Below are 17923 nucleotides of genomic sequence, written 5' to 3'. Positions count from 1 at the left end.
GGCGTAATCCATATAAGCAGAAAGCGTGAACCCTGTAAATATAGCACAATGTATTAAATTGATTAGTTTATTCATTATTATTAATTAGTAAAACTAAAATTTTGAATAACTGAGAATTAGTCAATTAGTGAGCGCTCATTGTTTTAGTAGTCTGTTCGTCGTGTCGTTCGTGTTGATGAAAATAAAGTTATTGTAGAAAGCCCCTAATCTAAATGTGAAAGAGAAACGCAATCTACAACTCTTTAACTCCCGGTTTTGTTTTTCAGACAATAGACAATAAACCAACCCTGTTAAAAAATTTGAATGGAGTATTTTGTTTACATTTATGAATGAATGATGAATAGGAATCTGAATGTATAATAAATTTAAAAATGTACTCTACTAATAAAAAGATTCACAAATCTGATAAGCAAAAGGACACTGAAAAATGCAACATAAAGGAAGTAAGTACAAATTCGATTTATACTATTTTGTGAGATCATTAAATCATTAGTATATTTAGTAAACATTTTATTTTCATTTCTTATTTTTCTAAAAAGGAACATTTTTTCATGTTAATTAATATTCGCATGAAAAAAATTTTAGAAGATACTAGAAAATTCATTTATTTTTCGAAAAGCATTTTGTCGTTAGATTATCACCGGCCGGCACGTAATTCAAACTTATTATTTGTTTCAATTTTTATTAATAAATACCATTGTATAGAAATTTCTTTATAATTCAAGTGAAATGTATTTATTGTAAAATTAACTGTTTAAAAAGTAACTTTTCTTCCGAAATCTAATAGTTTTTACGACTTATTTTTCTAAGTGTAGACCTAGTTAACCTGTAGCTGTAAGATTGCGGCAAGCGAACAGGTTATGGAATTGTGAACACAATTTGTTAAGTACTTGCAGCAAACTTGCACTGCAAGTTTTCCAAAAAATTTCAATTATAAATTATTTTTATAAATAACAAAATTCTTCTCTGAAATTAAATATTTTCAAAAATTTTTCTCAATTTAATGATTTTCAATATCTACTATTTTAATAAAATTTCCCAAAAAAATTCAATTATTTAAAAAAAATTTAATAAAATTCTACGCAAAAATTTAATTATTTTCATAAATAATAAAAATTTCACAGAAATTCAATTATTTACAAATTCGTTTATAAATTTCTTCCCAATAATTTAATTGTATTTTTATAAATAATAAAACTCATCGCAGAATGTGTCAATTATTTTTAATATAATTATAATCGACTTTCTTGAAAAATGTAATTATTCCTCAAAATTTTATTAAAATTCGTCAAAAGAATTCAATTGATTAAAAATTTGTTGATAAAATTCTTTATAAAAATCCAGTTTTAAGAAAAATTCAATTATTAATTATTAAAATTCTTCGAAAGAATTCAATTATTTAAAAATTTGTTAATAAAATTCTTTATGAGAATTAAATTTTGAAAAATATTTAATTATGCAATAAATTATTTTTATTTTTGTATTTAAATAATTGAATTTTCTAATAAAATTGATTCAGAACTGAATTTCAGTTAAAATTTTAGATAATTGATTATTAGAAGCATTATAGAGGGAAATTTTAAAAATAATTGAATTTTGAAAATGTTTTAAATTAAAATCATTGAAAATTTGAATTTTTTGTATATTTTTAACTAACAATTCTATAGAATTAATTTTTTTTGTAATTATTTCAAGTTTTCATTTTCTAATATATATATTTAATTGAAGAATTTTTGAATAATTAAAATTTCGTAAAATAGAATTGTAAACAAATGTATTTGAAAATTTTCAAAGAGTTTTTTCAAAAATTATTAAAAACTAGCAAATATTACGCGCGCGGAACTTGATATTCAATTTTTATTATTATGCAAATAACAAAATTTTCTATTTTCAAATATGAATTTTTGAATAGTTTTAGATTCAAACTTTAAAAAATTTCAATTATTTACTAATGTACTAATTAATTATTCTTGTTTATTCATTTCAAAATTTAAAAAAAAAATTCTTTGCAAGAATTCAATTATTTTTATAAATAGTGAACTTGTTTGCAAAAATTCAATTATTTTTTAACAAAATTTTAATACAATTTCACGAACGAATACAATTTATTATTTTCTAAAATGTTAATAAATGCTTCGAAATAATTCAATTATTTTTTTAAATAGTAAAATCTTTGCAAAAATTCAATTATTATCAAGAAAATTTTATGAAAGAATTCAATTAAATTTTCTAAAAAAATTCACGAAAGAATTCAATTGTTTTTAATTCGTTATAAAATTTTTCAAAAGAATTGAATTACATATTTTCTGAATTTTCAATTAAAGTTATTCAAAAACTACATTATTTTAAAAAAACTTTAAGAAATTCTTCAAAGGAATTCAATTAGGATTTTCAAAACATTTTTTAAAATTCTTCGCGAGAATTCAATTATTTTCCTAATTAATAAAACTGTTTGAAGAAATTCAAATATTTGCAAATTTTTTGATAAAATTCTTTGCAACAATTCGATGATTTTCAATACATTAATTTAAAAATTGAAAATTTTTAAAAAAGAAAATTATTGAAAAAGTTAAGAAACAAAAAAAGCAAACAACAACTAACTTCGAACTGCGAACAACGATTATTAATATAGATAATTCATTTAAAGAAGAGTCAGGGAAAAAGTAAAAATTTTGTCTGGAATTTAGGGAAAAGTCAGGGAAAAAGAAAATTAAATTTTTGCTTCAACCCTTTTGTAATTATTTGAAGCCTCAATTTAAGAACTTGGTTTTATTTGTACTTTTTTTTCAGTTATGCGCTAAGGTGACTGAAAAAATATGTTATCCAGAAGGAGTCACTTTGTTATCTAATTCCTTGTCAGAATTTTCCGCCTCCAATTCGGAAAGTCATCAATCGGAGAGACAGTTGTTAATAGATGCCGTACTCAGGAGTTTACTGAAAACCAAAGTAACAACGAATCATGTCGACTCCATCATTAATCGCATTGTTATGGAATTTCCAAATTGTGGAAAAAAGACTTTACTGCATCTTGTAGAGTTTTGCTTGGATAGAATACAAGATAACGATGATGATCATATGTGGTAAGAAACTTATTTTTCAACAGGTTTTTTATCTTTTTTTTTTAATTTTTTTTTATTTAAAAAATTTTTTTTTTTATTTTTCAAATCAAGATTTACCATATTATATTTTGGAAATTGTTTCAGTTGGAAAGATTTATTACCGCCTTTGTTACAAAAACTTAGAGATGAAAAATTTATTAATTTCAAAGGAAGCGAAATCCCAGGAGTAGAGTATAAATCCATAATTGTAAGAACAATTGGTCAGGCGAAATGGGATTTAAATCTCTTGACGTCACTTGCGAAAATGTTTCGGTAAGTTGATTGTTCGTTATATAGTAATCTATATTAAATCGTACTTTTGTTTGAACAATTAATAGATAAGTTTGTACAAAACATTTCTACTGGATTCAATTATAAGGCGATTTTATTTTATTACATTTAGAAGAAAAATCTTTTCTTCAAAAAGTTTGTTAAACATTAACATTTTTAACATTTGTTAATTAAGAATATTAAAATGATTTTGTAAAAGAAACGATTATTTTGTTTCAAAAATTGGCAATATGAGGTATTTGTTAATTAAAATTGTAAAGAAAATTTAAATATTACGTTATTTTTTATTATTTTTACTGTAGAATGAAATATTTTTGAAGGTTTTATTAGTCAAGTGCAGGCTTCTCACTCATCTACTAAAACCTACTATTTACTATACTTTTTTCCGATTACCTACTATTTGGATACTTTTTTTAAATTTGTGACACTAAAAGCTACTTTTTCCTATTTTTGACAGTTTTCACGAGTTTAAATTCGCTAATAGTTGGACTAAAGAAATTATTCTTGAAAAGTTTAATAAAATTGTTCTTACATACAATTAGAATTTTTTTTATAAAATTCTTTGACACAATTCAATTATTTCAAAAATTTTTCAAAGATCTTTTGCGAGAATTCAGTTATTTTCACAAATAATGAAATTCAAATATTTTCAATATCTATTTTTTTATTTATTTATTTAGACATACAAATTTATATATTTTAATAAAATTTCTCAAAAGAATTCAATTGTTAAAAAAATTAAATAAAATTCAAAGCGAAAATTCAAATAATATGGATAATAAAATTTCCAAAGTAATTCAATATTATTTGAAATAAATTAAAGGAATTGTTTTGAAAGGAATAAATTATAAATATTTTAATAAAATTCTTTACAAAGAAATTATTTTCTAAAAATTTGTTTATAGGAATTAAATTATTTTGCTAAATAATAAAATTCATCGCAAGAATTTAATTATTTTTAATTAATAACAATTTTAATAAAATTTCTCGAAAGAATTCAATTATTTTTAATAAGTTTTAATAAATTCTATATATGAATTGAATTATTTTCAATGCAATTTTACTTTAATTCGTCGAAAAAATTTGCAAGAATTTATTTTTTTTAAATTTTAATAAATCCTGCGTAGAAATTCAATTGTTTTCATAAATAATGCAATTCTTTAGATGAATTCAATTATTTTAAATATAATTTTAATAAAATTCTTCGAAAGAATTCACTTATTTTCATAAATAATAAAATTCTTTACAGGAATTCAATTATTTTCAATTACAATGTTAACTCATTTTTTTGAAATCTTTTAATAATTTTCGAAAATTTTTCAAACTAATTTACTTATTTACAAAAAATTGAATAAAATTCAAAGCGAAAATTCAAACATTATCTTGAATATAATAAAGTTCTAATTTAATTGTGTGAAAAACAATTTTCAAGAAATTTTTTTGAAAGAAATCAATTATTTTAGTATTTTAATAAAATTCTTTGGAAACAATTAATTATATTCTAAAATTTTGACAAAATTTGTTTATAATAGTTAAATTATTATTTTCATAAATAATAAAATTCATTGTGAAAATTCAATTATTTTTAATCCTATTTTACTTAAGTTATTCGAAATATTTAAATTCTTCTTTTAAAATTTTTATAAAATGAAAAATAGGAATTCAATTATTTTTACAAATTATAAAATTTTTCCCAGGAATTCAATTATTTAAAAGAATTTAATATAAGTTATTACAAGAATTCAATTCTCTTCATAAATAATAAAATTTATTGTAGGAATTCAATTATTTTATAAATAATAAGATTATTTACAGAATTTGAATTATTTTATAAATAATTAAATAAAATTATTTACAGAATTTGGATTATTTTGAAAACAGTTTGAAATTAATTCCTCGAAAAATGTAATTATTTTCTAAAGTTTTATTAATAATCCTCGACAGAAATGAATTGTTTTCAAAAATTTGGATGAAATTCTTTCTTAGTATTAAATTTTAAGAAAATATCAGTTATTTCATCAATTATTTATTTTTGTATTTAAATAATTGAATTCTTGTACAATTTTTGAATAAGAATTGATTTAAAAATAAATTGCAGTTAAAATTTTAGATTATAATAATTGAATATTAAATGCATTATAATATTAATTTTTATAGAAATAAAAATGTTTTACATTAAAATTGTTTCAAATTTTAATTCCTGGGGAAAAATAAATATTTATATATTCTTATTGAACAAAAATTTGAAAATTTGAATAATTTAATTTAATGATAATCAAAAGAAAATTTGTCTTTTGAAAAATTTTAATTAAAAGAAAAAAAATTTAAAATATTTATTTAAATGTCCAATTAATGGAAAATTTTGTTAAATTTAATTGAAATAAATTTTTTGTCTTAAAAAAATTAATTTTCTTACTTTTAAAAATTATTTTGTAATATAATCGAATTTTTGAAGAATTCTAAATTTCTAAAATTTCTAACTAAAAGTTTGGAAAATATTTGAAGTTTAGAAGAATTTAGAATTGAAGTTATTACCAGGAAAAAAATTTTTTTGATGGAAATCAGAAAAATATCAGAGAAACACAGAAGGAAATTTTTATGAATTTTGTGATTCGTGTCTAAAATAAGTTTTTTAGTCGCCAAATTTAATTTTTCGATAGTAGCTACTTTCTGCTACTTTTTTAAAGCAAATTATTGAGTGCGAAGCCTGCAAATGCATTCAAAAATCAGGAATCAGATTTGTTTTTCAATTAAACATTTAGTTTTTTCGTTTGATTTAGGAATTGAAATTGTCAAATAATATTTTTTAAGATACTTACTATTAAAAAGAGAGTGATGTGAATTTTATTTTTTTATCAAAACTATTGTACATTCTAAGAATATTGAATTATTTCAGAGAGATGGCCTTGGAAAAAGCCGACCTCGATCTTGTTTCAAGATCTTTATGTGACGCGCTGTTTACATCGGAACTTAGTGAGATTCCTCCTTTAGTACATCAGCTTCTTCGTCTTAACGACGATAGCCGATTACTTTTAAATACACTTCAAAAATACTTCTCCCATAAATATGCCGAAGCTTCACAGCAAAGCGACGTGGACTTTGATAGCATTGGTAAATAAATAATAATAAATAATTTCCTTGCTTACTATTTTTTATTTTTGAATTACTAACTTATCTATTTATTATTACAGGACCTGTTGACTCAAAAAATATAAAAGAAACGGAAAGCACGGTTTTATATCACATTTATCAAGCAGTTCAAATGGATCAAAAGATATTGAAAGTTTATTTACGATTTCTCAGGAACGTTACTAATAAGCCAGAATTTATTATGGACTCCTTTATAATATCAGTATTGCTCTTTAATGTAGATTTCTTCAGAGATCAGGTAAGTTTTTTTTTACTGAAATTGAATGGATTTTTCATTATTTTTCAAACCTTTTCAATTTGTTTATTTTTTTTATTTTTTTACGATATACCTGAAAGTAATAAAAAAAGTTTTAAAATGTTTTAAAGACGTTTCTTTCTATAAAGAATGAGACAAACTTTTTTTTACCGAATTTATATTGTGAATTAAAATTTTACATTAAATTGTTATACAAAGCTAAAAGAATAAATAAATATTTTTTATAGGTTTTTGAAGTGCTAAAATTAGCAATCGTTCGAAAGTGTCACGAGGAAGAAAGGTGTAAAAACAGTTTATGGTTAAGAAATCTCGTGCCCAATGAATGGAAAGTGATTGATATTTTCGGCGAAGTTATTGATAGAAGGTAGACAAATTTTAATTCATTCTGTTCTTCATGTAAAATAGATATAGAAATAATTGAAATTTTTTAATAAAATTTTACAGTAAAGAGGAGCGAAGTAATATTTTATCCAGCTTATTAGAATTTGCGTTTTATCTTATGGCAACTGAGAAGAAAATTGGCCACGATGACACAGCAATTCTTTGGGAAGTGGGAACAAAAGTCGTTCAAAGAATAGCTAAGAAGGAACATGATTCGGGTTCAAATATTTTGATGTGCTTGTCTGAGAGAATTATGACAAACGAGAATTCCTTTTTGCAGTACACAGGTAATATACTCATTTGCATGTTTACATCTTTTTGTAAAAACTAAAACTATCTAACTATCGTAAAATAGTTTTAGTTCTAGTAGATAGTCTATCTTAAGATATGTAAAATTGTTTACTTTCTCAGTGAAATACTTTATTACTTTATTCAAACTTTTTATAATTTATTTACAGATTGCCTATCATATATGTGCCGACGATTAACATTAGTTACTACAAACAATCAAGCGTTGATTACCTCTTTATTGGAACAACTACTTTCGAAAGCTGGAAGTGACGTAATGCCGGTTGTGTCCGCCATTCTTCCCTTGTTAAAAACATCACAACGTGTACGAGACACTTTTGTATTGGTCTTGAGGAAAGCCCTAACAAAAAGTGACATTTATTTGCGAAAAATGTCGGTATTAGGCTTCTTGGAGTTATTGAAGAATTTAAAAGTATCTTCACTGAATGCCTTAAGCCAAGGGAGTGCTAACTGTTCCTCTTCCACCTCGTCTGCTTCTTCACATTTCACCCAAGTTTGTATAACGTTTACAGACTTCGCACTCGATAATTAATTTTCAAAAAAGTATCAAAAAGTAGCTTTGAAACTAAAAAAGCAGTAAAAAAGTAGCAAAAAGTAACTTTCAAAAAATTAAACTTGACGACAAAAAAAATGCTTTAGACACTTTACAAAATTGAAAAAAATTCAATTCCATATTTTATTTTCCTCACTTTTTCTTAATTTTCATCAAAAATATTTACTTCTTTCTTCTCCTGCTAATAAATTCAATTCCTGCAACGAATTTTACTATTCATGAAAGAATTTAAATATTTGTAAAAATAATTTAATTCTCGCGAAGAATTTTATAAAAATTGTGAAACAAATTCATTTCTTTCGACTAACTTTATGCAAATTCTAATTTAAAAACTTGAATTCCTGAGAAATTTTTATTATTCATGAAAAAAATTGAATTCTTATCAAGATTTTTACAAAAAATGTTTAAATAATTTGATTCTGTTTGGAAATTTTATGATAATACATAGTAGATATTGAAATTTATCGAATTGCGAAAAGTTTATTAAAATGATTAAATTTTACAAAGAATTCTATTAAAATGTTTGAAAATAATTCAATGTCTGTGTCGCATTTTATTAAATTTCTTTGAAAATAATTGAATTCCTAAAAAGCATTTTATTATTTATGAAAATAATTGAATTCTTGCGAACGATTTTATTAGAATTTTTAAAAATAATTGAATTTCTTTGAAAAATTTTGTTATTTTTGAAAATAATTGAATTCTTTGGAAGAATTTTATTAAAATATTTGAAAATAATTGAATTCCTGTGATAATTCTAATATTCTTGTAAATATCTAAATTCTTCCAAAGAATTAAAAAATAAACATTTTTTTTTAAATAATTGATTTTTTTGTGGAATTGGAATTAAGTTTTTTCAACTACTTGCATTTTTTGAGCAATTTCTGTAAAATTGTAATACAAGAATTGAAATCCTGCGATGAATTCTATTATTTATGAAAAGAATTGAATAGTTACTACGAACTTTATTAAAATTTTTAAAAATATTTGGATTTCTGAGAAGAATTTTATTATTTAAGAAAATAATTGAATTCCTGCGAAGAATTTTATCAAAACTTTTTTTAAAAAATTGAATATCCATGAAAAATGTTATTGTTAGTCAAAGTAATTGAATTATTGTGACGAATGGTATAAAGGTTTTGTTAAATAATTGATTTATCGAAATTTTTTTGAAAATTCCTGTGGAAATTTTATTATTTTTAAAAATAATTGAATTTTGGATGAATTTTATCAATTTTTTTCTTAAATAATTGAATTCTTTTGCTAAATTTGATGAAAATACTAGATATTGAAAATCATCGAAATGTAGAAAAATTTTTGAAAATAATTGAATCGTTATAAAAATTTGATTATAATTTTTGAGAATAGTTTTTTGATTTTTAACGTAAAAAAAATGTAGTAAATAGTAGGTTTTAATAGATGAGTGCGAAGTCTGTTTATTGCAATTTCAGCTGATTATAAAATCTTCTTTAACGATCATCAATGTTTGTTTTTTTCATAGGCAGCTTTTGAGAGAAATCAACCTAGAGTTACTCAGGATCCAAAATATAATATGTCACTTTGTCAAGAACTTTTGTCCATTCTAAAACGATGTTTGATGTACGATTGTCAAGTGCGATTGTATTTATACCAAGGTAATGATTGAAAAAAACAGTAACAAATTTTAGTGAAGTAGGAAAAAGAGAATAGTCTTTATATAAAAATTGTTCAACTACAGGTATTTACGATGCTGTTGTTGTAAATATGGAACTAGCAGAATATGTATCGGAAATGTTACTCGACCATTTCAAGCTCTTCTGGGAACCTAGCGAGGATATTTTGCCACCCATAGTATTTGACAAGTGCACCATCACACAAGGCGCCGAAGAAGTTTTACAAGAACCCTTGGGAGAATTGGTCTTTCTCATTCAAAAGTTGTATATAAAAACAGCTTTAAAGAACTATGCTGCCGTTAATACATTTTCGATAATATTAGAGTCGCTATGCAAAAGGATATCTTTAACGGAAGCTGAACATCTTAATTTGGTAAATTAAATGAGTCGATCAATGTTTTAGTCATTTATACATTTTCATTAAAATCACAATGTTAATAAAGGGAAAAAGTTAGATTTTATGGATCTAAGAAATAAATTTTCTGAAAATTAAACGGAAGTTTAAAAATTTTTAGAACGAGGCGACTGATTTATTAGATAATGTTCCTAAAGCGCAACAATCACTGCACCATCTGAAGCTTACAATATCCGTTTGTGAAGCCCTAATAGCTTACAAATTTTGTTCTTGGTCGAAAGACAGTGATCATAATGCTCAAAGTGTTAAATCTTTATTCAAGACGTATCTATATCTCATTGACTTCCTCAAGGTATGATCTGTATTATAATTTTGCATGTAACATAATATGTAAAAATTTTTTTAAAAAATAAATAAAAAATTTTTTTTCTACAGAGGAGTAATAAAGTTAAAAAAGGCGATCCTAAAAAGGCAGATAAAGACGCAACAACTGACAGAAGTATGATTCGTAAAAATACTCGCGCCAACACGCTGAAAGTTCCAAATACTGTTATGGATATTCAAACTGTTTATAAAATGCTGTCACTGCTTTTCGAGTAAGTATTTACACTGTGGTGTCTTCTTTCTGATTGAATTTGTTATAATATTCACTTGAAGGGACCTTAAATTCGTAATATCACTTAAAAATGTGACCAATAAAACTCCTTGTTACGAGTTTCATATAAATCTGAATGAAATAGAATTTAATGATATAGAATTTAAAAAAATTCAAAATGGCAAATCCAATATGGCGGTTTGATTTTTAAAAAAAATTTAGTTTCTTTGATAATTTATTTCTAAAAAGATAGAATTTTACAAAACTTTGTATCAAAAGGTTTTGAGATCGCTAATTACGAGTCTGAGGTTTGTTTGTAAAACTTTTAAAGAACGGATTAATTTTGATAAAATTGATTATTTTTGCAAAAAATTTTATATAAATTTAACAATTATAAAAAAATTATTTTTAACCATTTTTTATTTCAATTGTGTTGAAATTAGTCTCAATTTGAAAAATTTTAACGAAATTCTTTGAAAGAATTCAACTATCTTAATAAATACCTATCAAAACTCTTTCTAGAAATTCAATTATTTTTAAAAATTAAAAAAAAATTCTCGTCAATATTTCAATTATCTTTATAAATAGCAAAATTCTTCGTCAAAAATCAATTATTCTCAGGAATTTTAATAAACTTCATTGCAAAATTCAATTATTTTCAAAAATAACAGTATTCATTACAAGAATTCAATTCTTTTCAAAGGTAATAAAATTAAATTATTTTCAAAAATTTTAATAAAATCATATCAAAATTTCACAATTATTTTCAAAATTTTTTCTTAATTCAATAATTTTCAATATTCTTAATAAAATTTCTCAAATGATTTCAATTATTTATCAACAATTTTCATAAAATTCTACACGAACATTCAATTATTTTCCAAAAAAATAAAAATTCCACACGAATTCAATTATTTAAAATAGAATTTGCATCAATTTTTTTCGAAAAAATCAAATGTTTTAAAATTTGTCATTAAATTCTTCGCAGTAATTCAATTATTTTCAAATGTAATAAAATTCCATTATTTTCAAAAATTTTAATAAAATTCATATCAAACATTCAATTATATTCAAAAAAATTTCCTAATTCAATAATTTGTTTATTTATTATTTTAATAAAATTTCCCAAAAGAATTCAATTTTTTAAAAACAATTTTGACAAAATTCTACACGAATATTCAATTATTCTCTAAAATGCTGAAAATTTTACAGGAATTCAATTATTAAAAATAAAATTTGCATAAATGTTTTCGAAAAAAATCAATTGTTGAAACTTTTTTATAAAATTCTTCTCAATAATTCAATTATTTTAAAATTTGTTGATAAAATTGGGCTTAAGAATTAAATTTAAAAAAAAATTCAATTATTTCATAAATTATTTACGTTTGTATTTAAATAATTGAATTTTCGTATAATTTTCTAATAAAAATTGATTTAAAAATTAACTTTAGTTAAAGTTTTAGTCAATATTTGAATTTTGGAGAAGTTACTAATAATTGTAATGTTTAGAAGTAGAAGAATTTTCGAATAATTGAAATTTCACGTAAAATTAAATTGTAAACAAATAAATTTAAAAATTCTCAAAGAACTTTTTAAAAAATTTTTAAAATAGGTAATTGATTTAGAGAAGAATTTATTTTAGTAAAAAATTGTAGAAAATAATAATTGAATTGAAATGATGAAAATAATTTCGAAAAAGTTTTAAGTAACAATATTCTTCTAATGTATAAAATAATGATTTTATCATTCGGTCAACTTTAATTATTATAAGTTATTGAATTTCAAAAGGTCTGAATTTGAAATTTTGAAAATCTTAATTCCCATGGAAAAATAATATGTAATCATAAAATAATTTAATCATAATAATAATGATTAAAATTTATTTAGAAAAGAAGTTATTGATGTTTTCAAATAATTTTAGAATTAAAGAAATTCGTAAATAAATATAATAGAACATTTGCAAAAGAGAATGTGAATTTTTTTGAAAAGTTGTTCTAAAATAAACTGTAAGTCGCTGAAATGTTATTTTTCTAATTTTAGTCCAAACTTGACATGGGCGACGAAAGAAGAAGTGGACATTTTAAAAGATCGCGTCGAATTTAATAACTACGTGTTACAAACTTGTCTGCAATTAATTCGAAATGCAAAAGCTTTGAAAAAGATTTCTATTAAACAACATAAAGACAAATGTTCAAGAACATACATGCAGATTGGCCGGTAAAGTGTATTCTGTATATTATAATGTTCCGTGAATTTAATTTTCATGTCTGTTCATTAATAAACTTTAAATATTTTCCTACATTAGATTACTCTTCAAGAATGTTATATCAAAATTGGAGGAAGTTGTGGCTCTTAATTCAATTTCTTCCATTTATGCTGTTGAGTGTTTCAAGGAGCTTTGCGATTTAATGTGTAACAATTGGACTTCGGAGTTGTCACTATTTCTTAATATTGCAGGTAAAAAAAGTGATAATAAATAAATAAATAATAAGCATTCTGTCAATTATTTTTACTTTTTATCTTTCTTTGTTTTCCAGTCGATGTTGATGAGAAAGAAGGTCTTGATGCTCAAATCAAAGTTATTTTTCAACAATTGAAAAATCAGTTTAATGTCGCTCTGCAATTAGATGTGGAAGAAGATGCAAATTTAAAAAAAGTTCCTTTGCATCTCATTGAAACGATTTCATACTTCGTTAATAAATTGACATTCGAAAAAAACGCCACCAGTAACGATGTAATTTTCGTATATTTAATTTTTTGGACATGGATATAAATAATTGGAGTCGAATATAAATAATTAAACTTTTATAATTTATTTTCAGGTGCAAGAATGGTTGAAGATTCAAGCTGCCACTGAAATTAATGATTCGGCTATAACGCTAATTATCATTCAATTGATGTTGTTTGTCGATGCCAGAAAAATAGAATTCGGCGAAATTTTCTTGTCCAACATTTGTACGGATTTGTCCGACAAATTTTCAGAGGTAAAAGTCAACATTATTCCCAATATTATTATTAAAGTTAAAATATGATGCTCTTTGAAGAATTTAATTTAATTTCATTAAGAATAATTTTTGATTTGCAATTTTATTTCGTAGGATAATCAATCCGACACAGGGGAGTATGCAATCATAAATGTCACAAATTTCGTGCAAGTTGCTTGCGCAGTTAACAATGCTCTCAAGTGTAAATTACTAGATATCGTTTCGCTATTCAACAGACTCAAAGCAGAGCAAGTTTTAATATGCACTCCAGGATTTGAAAATAATGAACGTACGTAGTATTTATAGAAAAACAAATTCTTCATAGATACATTTCGCATTTCTTTCAATTATAATAATTATTAATTATATAAAATTGGAAAAACTTTCATTTAGGGCGTGAGAAGTTGAGAGACAATGAAATCCAAGTCTGCAGTCAATTGGCTAGTATTGTTGGGAATCTTGATACGTTAGCCTCAATTAAAAAAACTCATGGTTTACATTCGGATGCACTCTTGAAAAATGTTCATCAAGTCTTCAATATATTGTGCAATCTCACGAAATATTTCATTAGCAAATGTAAACCAGGAAATGCAACGGCCGTTTCACACAAGTATAATTTTTATCATTTTCTCACTATCTATAATTCTATATGCACTATTTTCGAAAAATACTTCAATTATATTTTTACCAGGGTCAATCCATTTTATTTCGACTAAAGTGTTCGCTGACAAATTAATTAATTACGATTAGCTACTATTTGAGTATTTTTTTTAGATTTCAGCCACTAAAAGCTACTATTTCTGTTTTTTTTTTGTGAGAATTTCCACTACTTTAAATTCTTTGAAACGATTCAATTATTTTCAAAAAATATTCGAAATTCAATTAATTTCAATATCTAGTATTTTCATAAAATCTTGCAAAATAATCCAATTATTTAAAAGAAAAATGATAAAATTCATTCAAAATTCAGATACTTTCATAAATAGTAAAATTTTCACAGGAATTCAATTAATTTAGAATAGCATTTACAAAAAATTTTTTTAAAAAATCAATTTTTTAACAAAATTTTTATACGATTCTTCACAATAATTCAATTACTTTCACTAATAATTTAAAAATTTTCATGGATATTCAATTTCTTAAAAAAATTTTTAATAAAATTCTAAGCGAAAATTCAATTATTTTCACAATAAAGTTTTCTACAAGAATTCATTTATTTAAAATAAAATTTTCATAATATTTTTTATATTTCGAAAAAATTAATTATTTCAAACAATGTTTATAAAATTCTTATGAAGAATTCAATTATTTTTAAAAATAATAAAATTTTTTACAGAAAATCAATTCTTTTTAAACATTTTAATAAGATTAAATTATTTTTGAAAATTTTAATAAAATTCTTAGAAACTATTCAATTATTTTCACAAATAATAAAATTCATTGTAGGTTTTCAATTATTTTTAATACAATTTTACAGGAATTGATCAAAAAATGTAATTATTCTTAAAAATTTAATATCAACTCCTCGAAAAAATCAATTATTTAAAAAAAATGTTTTTTTTTAAATTCTTTGGAAGAATTAAAATATTTATAAAAATATTAGAATTTTTCAAAGGAATTCAATTATTTTAAATATTTTAATAAAATTGTTGGAAAGAAATCAATTATTTTAAATTCAATTTTAATTAAATTTTTTTGAAATAATTCAATATTATTCTTTTTTATTTTTTTTAAAATGCTTCCTAAAAATTCAATTATTTACATAAATAATTCTTCAAATGAAATTTAATTATGTCGATAAATAACAAAAATATCTTCGAAAATTCAATTATTTTGAGACATTTTAATAAAATTCTTTGCAAAATTCAATTATTTTCATAAATAACAATATTTATCACAAGAATTCAATTGTTTTCATAAATAATAAAATGCTTTTTAGGAATTCAATTATTTTCAAAAAAATTTAATAAAATGCCACACAGACATTCGATTATTCTCAAAAATTTTAATAGAATTCTTTGTAAAATTTAATTATTTTTCAAAACTTTTCGCAATTCAATGATTTTTAATATCTACTATTTTCAAAAAATTTCCAAACAGAATTCAATTATTTAACAAATTTTTTAAAATCGTCTATAAAAAATATAGAATGTAATTTTTGTCAATTTTGTGAAGTGTCTAAAACTAGTTTTTTTTCTTTGGTTTCAAAGTTTAATTTTTCTTTAGCTACTTTTTAACTCCATTTTTTAGTTTGAAAGCTACTTTATGCTTCTTTTTTAAAATTAATTATCCAGTGCGAAGTCTGATATTTTCTATTGGCAAAAAAACAGACAGGTTATAGAACCTCGTTCACTTCAAACTAATAATTTGCCATAAATAACAAGAATTTTAATAATATTCTTTCCATTTCGTGATCTTGAGTCCTGAAATAATATTCCTACAAATTATTATCATTTTTAGAAAATAAGTCGTGGATGACTTTGATCGAAATATAATGGAATGAGTCTAAAAGTTGTTTGGATTTTTTAAAATTATGAATAATGGGCTTGAAATCACTGTTAAACCACTTTTATCAACAGTTTTATATATTAAATAATTAATAAAAATTGTTTTTGTCATTAAATAATTGAAAATTAGTCTTTAACCAAGTAAAAACATTGTTGAAGATAATCTATAATTTTTTTCCGTGTAAGGTTCAATTCTCTAGAAAACGTCACAAACGTCTGTGTTATACAAATGAAAAAATGCACTACATATTTGCTTAAATTTTCTTAATGTTTTTTCAGGTTTCAAATGTTGATAAAAAGCGCCGGAAAGGATTTAAAGCCTAGTATTGAAAGTTACATTTATAAACTAGAGGTACGTTGAAAATATTTTTATTTTTATAAAGCAAATAGCATGAAGTCAGTAGAAAGTTAAACGAAAATTTTATTTTTAAATTTAAATGAACTTTATATTTGTACTTAATAATGACTTTTACATTTATATATATTTTTTTCATGTAGGAGGATAAAAAACCACAGGGAAAAAGTAGCGATTCGAAAATACGACGGAATAAAGTTTTAAAGGAAACCAAGCTGATACCTCGAGTTATTCATGAAATTGAACAATTTCATAAAGACATTCTGTGCCTTTCCAAAAAAAGTGGGGTACGTACTGTGAAGAAGGTTGAAATATTTTTTAACTGTAGGATATTTTTTTTTTAATTAAAATTATTTGAATTTAGATCGAGTTGAATAAAAACATTAAGCAGAGTCGCACCAGAGACTTTTCAATTAGTAAAAAGGCACTAGTTGAAAATCTAGACCGAATAGACGCTAGTATGGTGAGTAAATTTATCAATCAAAAGATTCCTAATTTCTTTAAAATAAGTATCATGTTGTATTAAAAATAAAATCGGACTTACTAAAAATAATATTTTGACAATGTTTTAGCTCACAACACAAAATACAACACATCACACAACAAGAAATGAAAGAGATGATGATGATGATAATGATAATGATGTAACCAATGTGGACAGCGATAGTGAGAGAGAAACAAATCAATCAAAAAGACGAAAATTAAATTCATCTTCTGAAGAATAAATTCCTTCTACGTTCTGTATTTGAAAAATCTTATTTTCTAAAATAAAATAAAATTTATTTTCCATAACTTTATAGTGTCGTAAATTAGTGATTAAAATCTTAATTTCTTTATTAAACACTAGTTTACAAATTTCAAAAAATTTTCTGACCTGCAAGGCTTTTTCAGTCATTTTTTACGTATAATTTGACGCTGAATTATTTTACTCATAAAATTTGAAACGCTTTTTCACAAGGTGATAAACAGAAAGTTATAATAAATTGTTGAAAAGTTTACTAAAAGTGAATTATTTTTTTTTGCAAAAAAAATAAATATAAAGCTCGAAAAATGGTAGTCTTTATACTTGAAACGTGTTACCTCAGCGTTTTTGGAATCGATGAATACGAATTTGAGTCAAATTTTTAAATATATCATTAAATTATTAATTATAAATTATTTGATAAATAATTATACTTCAATCTTTCAAAATTTTTTTTTTTTTAAATTTGCGTTTCCAATTTTCATAAATAGACGAACTTTAAAAGGTTTTAATTTGTAGTTTCACAAAATTGTTAATTCTGAATTAATTTAATTAGAAATTTTAAAGAACTTAGATTTTTGAAAAATTTTAATACTTTAAATTCTTCTGAAATTATAGTTAAATTTTTGAATAGACATATATTTCATTAATTATTAAAAATAATGGATTTATAGAAGAATTTTAGTTAAAAAAAA

General features: G+C 22.7%; 1 protein-coding gene across 1 annotated transcript; it reads left to right on the top strand.

Annotated features, from left to right (window-relative positions):
* The first annotated feature begins 259 nt into the window (after window positions 1-259).
* LOC122512309 (Fanconi anemia group I protein) lies at window positions 260-17278 on the top strand. The gene is made up of 22 exons (XM_043628068.1): window positions 260-443; window positions 2791-3080; window positions 3204-3371; window positions 6286-6500; window positions 6581-6777; window positions 7023-7159; window positions 7240-7463; window positions 7635-7978; window positions 9540-9672; window positions 9756-10063; window positions 10206-10397; window positions 10481-10641; window positions 12681-12857; window positions 12946-13097; window positions 13178-13374; window positions 13463-13624; window positions 13739-13913; window positions 14018-14234; window positions 16411-16483; window positions 16630-16773; window positions 16851-16949; window positions 17059-17278. Exons 1-22 carry the CDS (start codon window positions 372-374, stop codon window positions 17209-17211), a joined length of 3990 nt encoding a protein of 1329 aa, XP_043484003.1. The 5' UTR covers window positions 260-371; the 3' UTR covers window positions 17212-17278.
* The last annotated feature ends 645 nt before the right edge of the window (window positions 17279-17923 follow it).

Source organism: Leptopilina heterotoma, unplaced genomic scaffold (genome assembly GCF_015476425.1).
Source record: "Leptopilina heterotoma isolate Lh14 unplaced genomic scaffold, ASM1547642v1 Lhet_97, whole genome shotgun sequence".
NCBI classification, from domain to species: Eukaryota; Metazoa; Arthropoda; class Insecta; order Hymenoptera; family Figitidae; genus Leptopilina; species Leptopilina heterotoma.
This window is presented reverse-complemented; position numbering and strand designations above follow the sequence as displayed.

What these genes read in the sequence shown, in the direction of transcription:
- LOC122512309 (XM_043628068.1), top strand. Translation starts at nt 372, where the DNA reads ATGTACTCTACTAATAAAAAGATTCACAAATCTGATAAGCAAAAGGAC. An exon ending in CGTGGACTTTGATAGCATTG is followed by an intron (nt 6,501 to 6,580) that starts GTAAATAAATAA and finishes TTATTATTACAG; the next exon opens with GACCTGTTGACTCAAAAAAT. An exon ending in ATGCTGTCACTGCTTTTCGA is followed by an intron (nt 10,642 to 12,680) that starts GTAAGTATTTAC and finishes TTCTAATTTTAG; the next exon opens with TCCAAACTTGACATGGGCGA.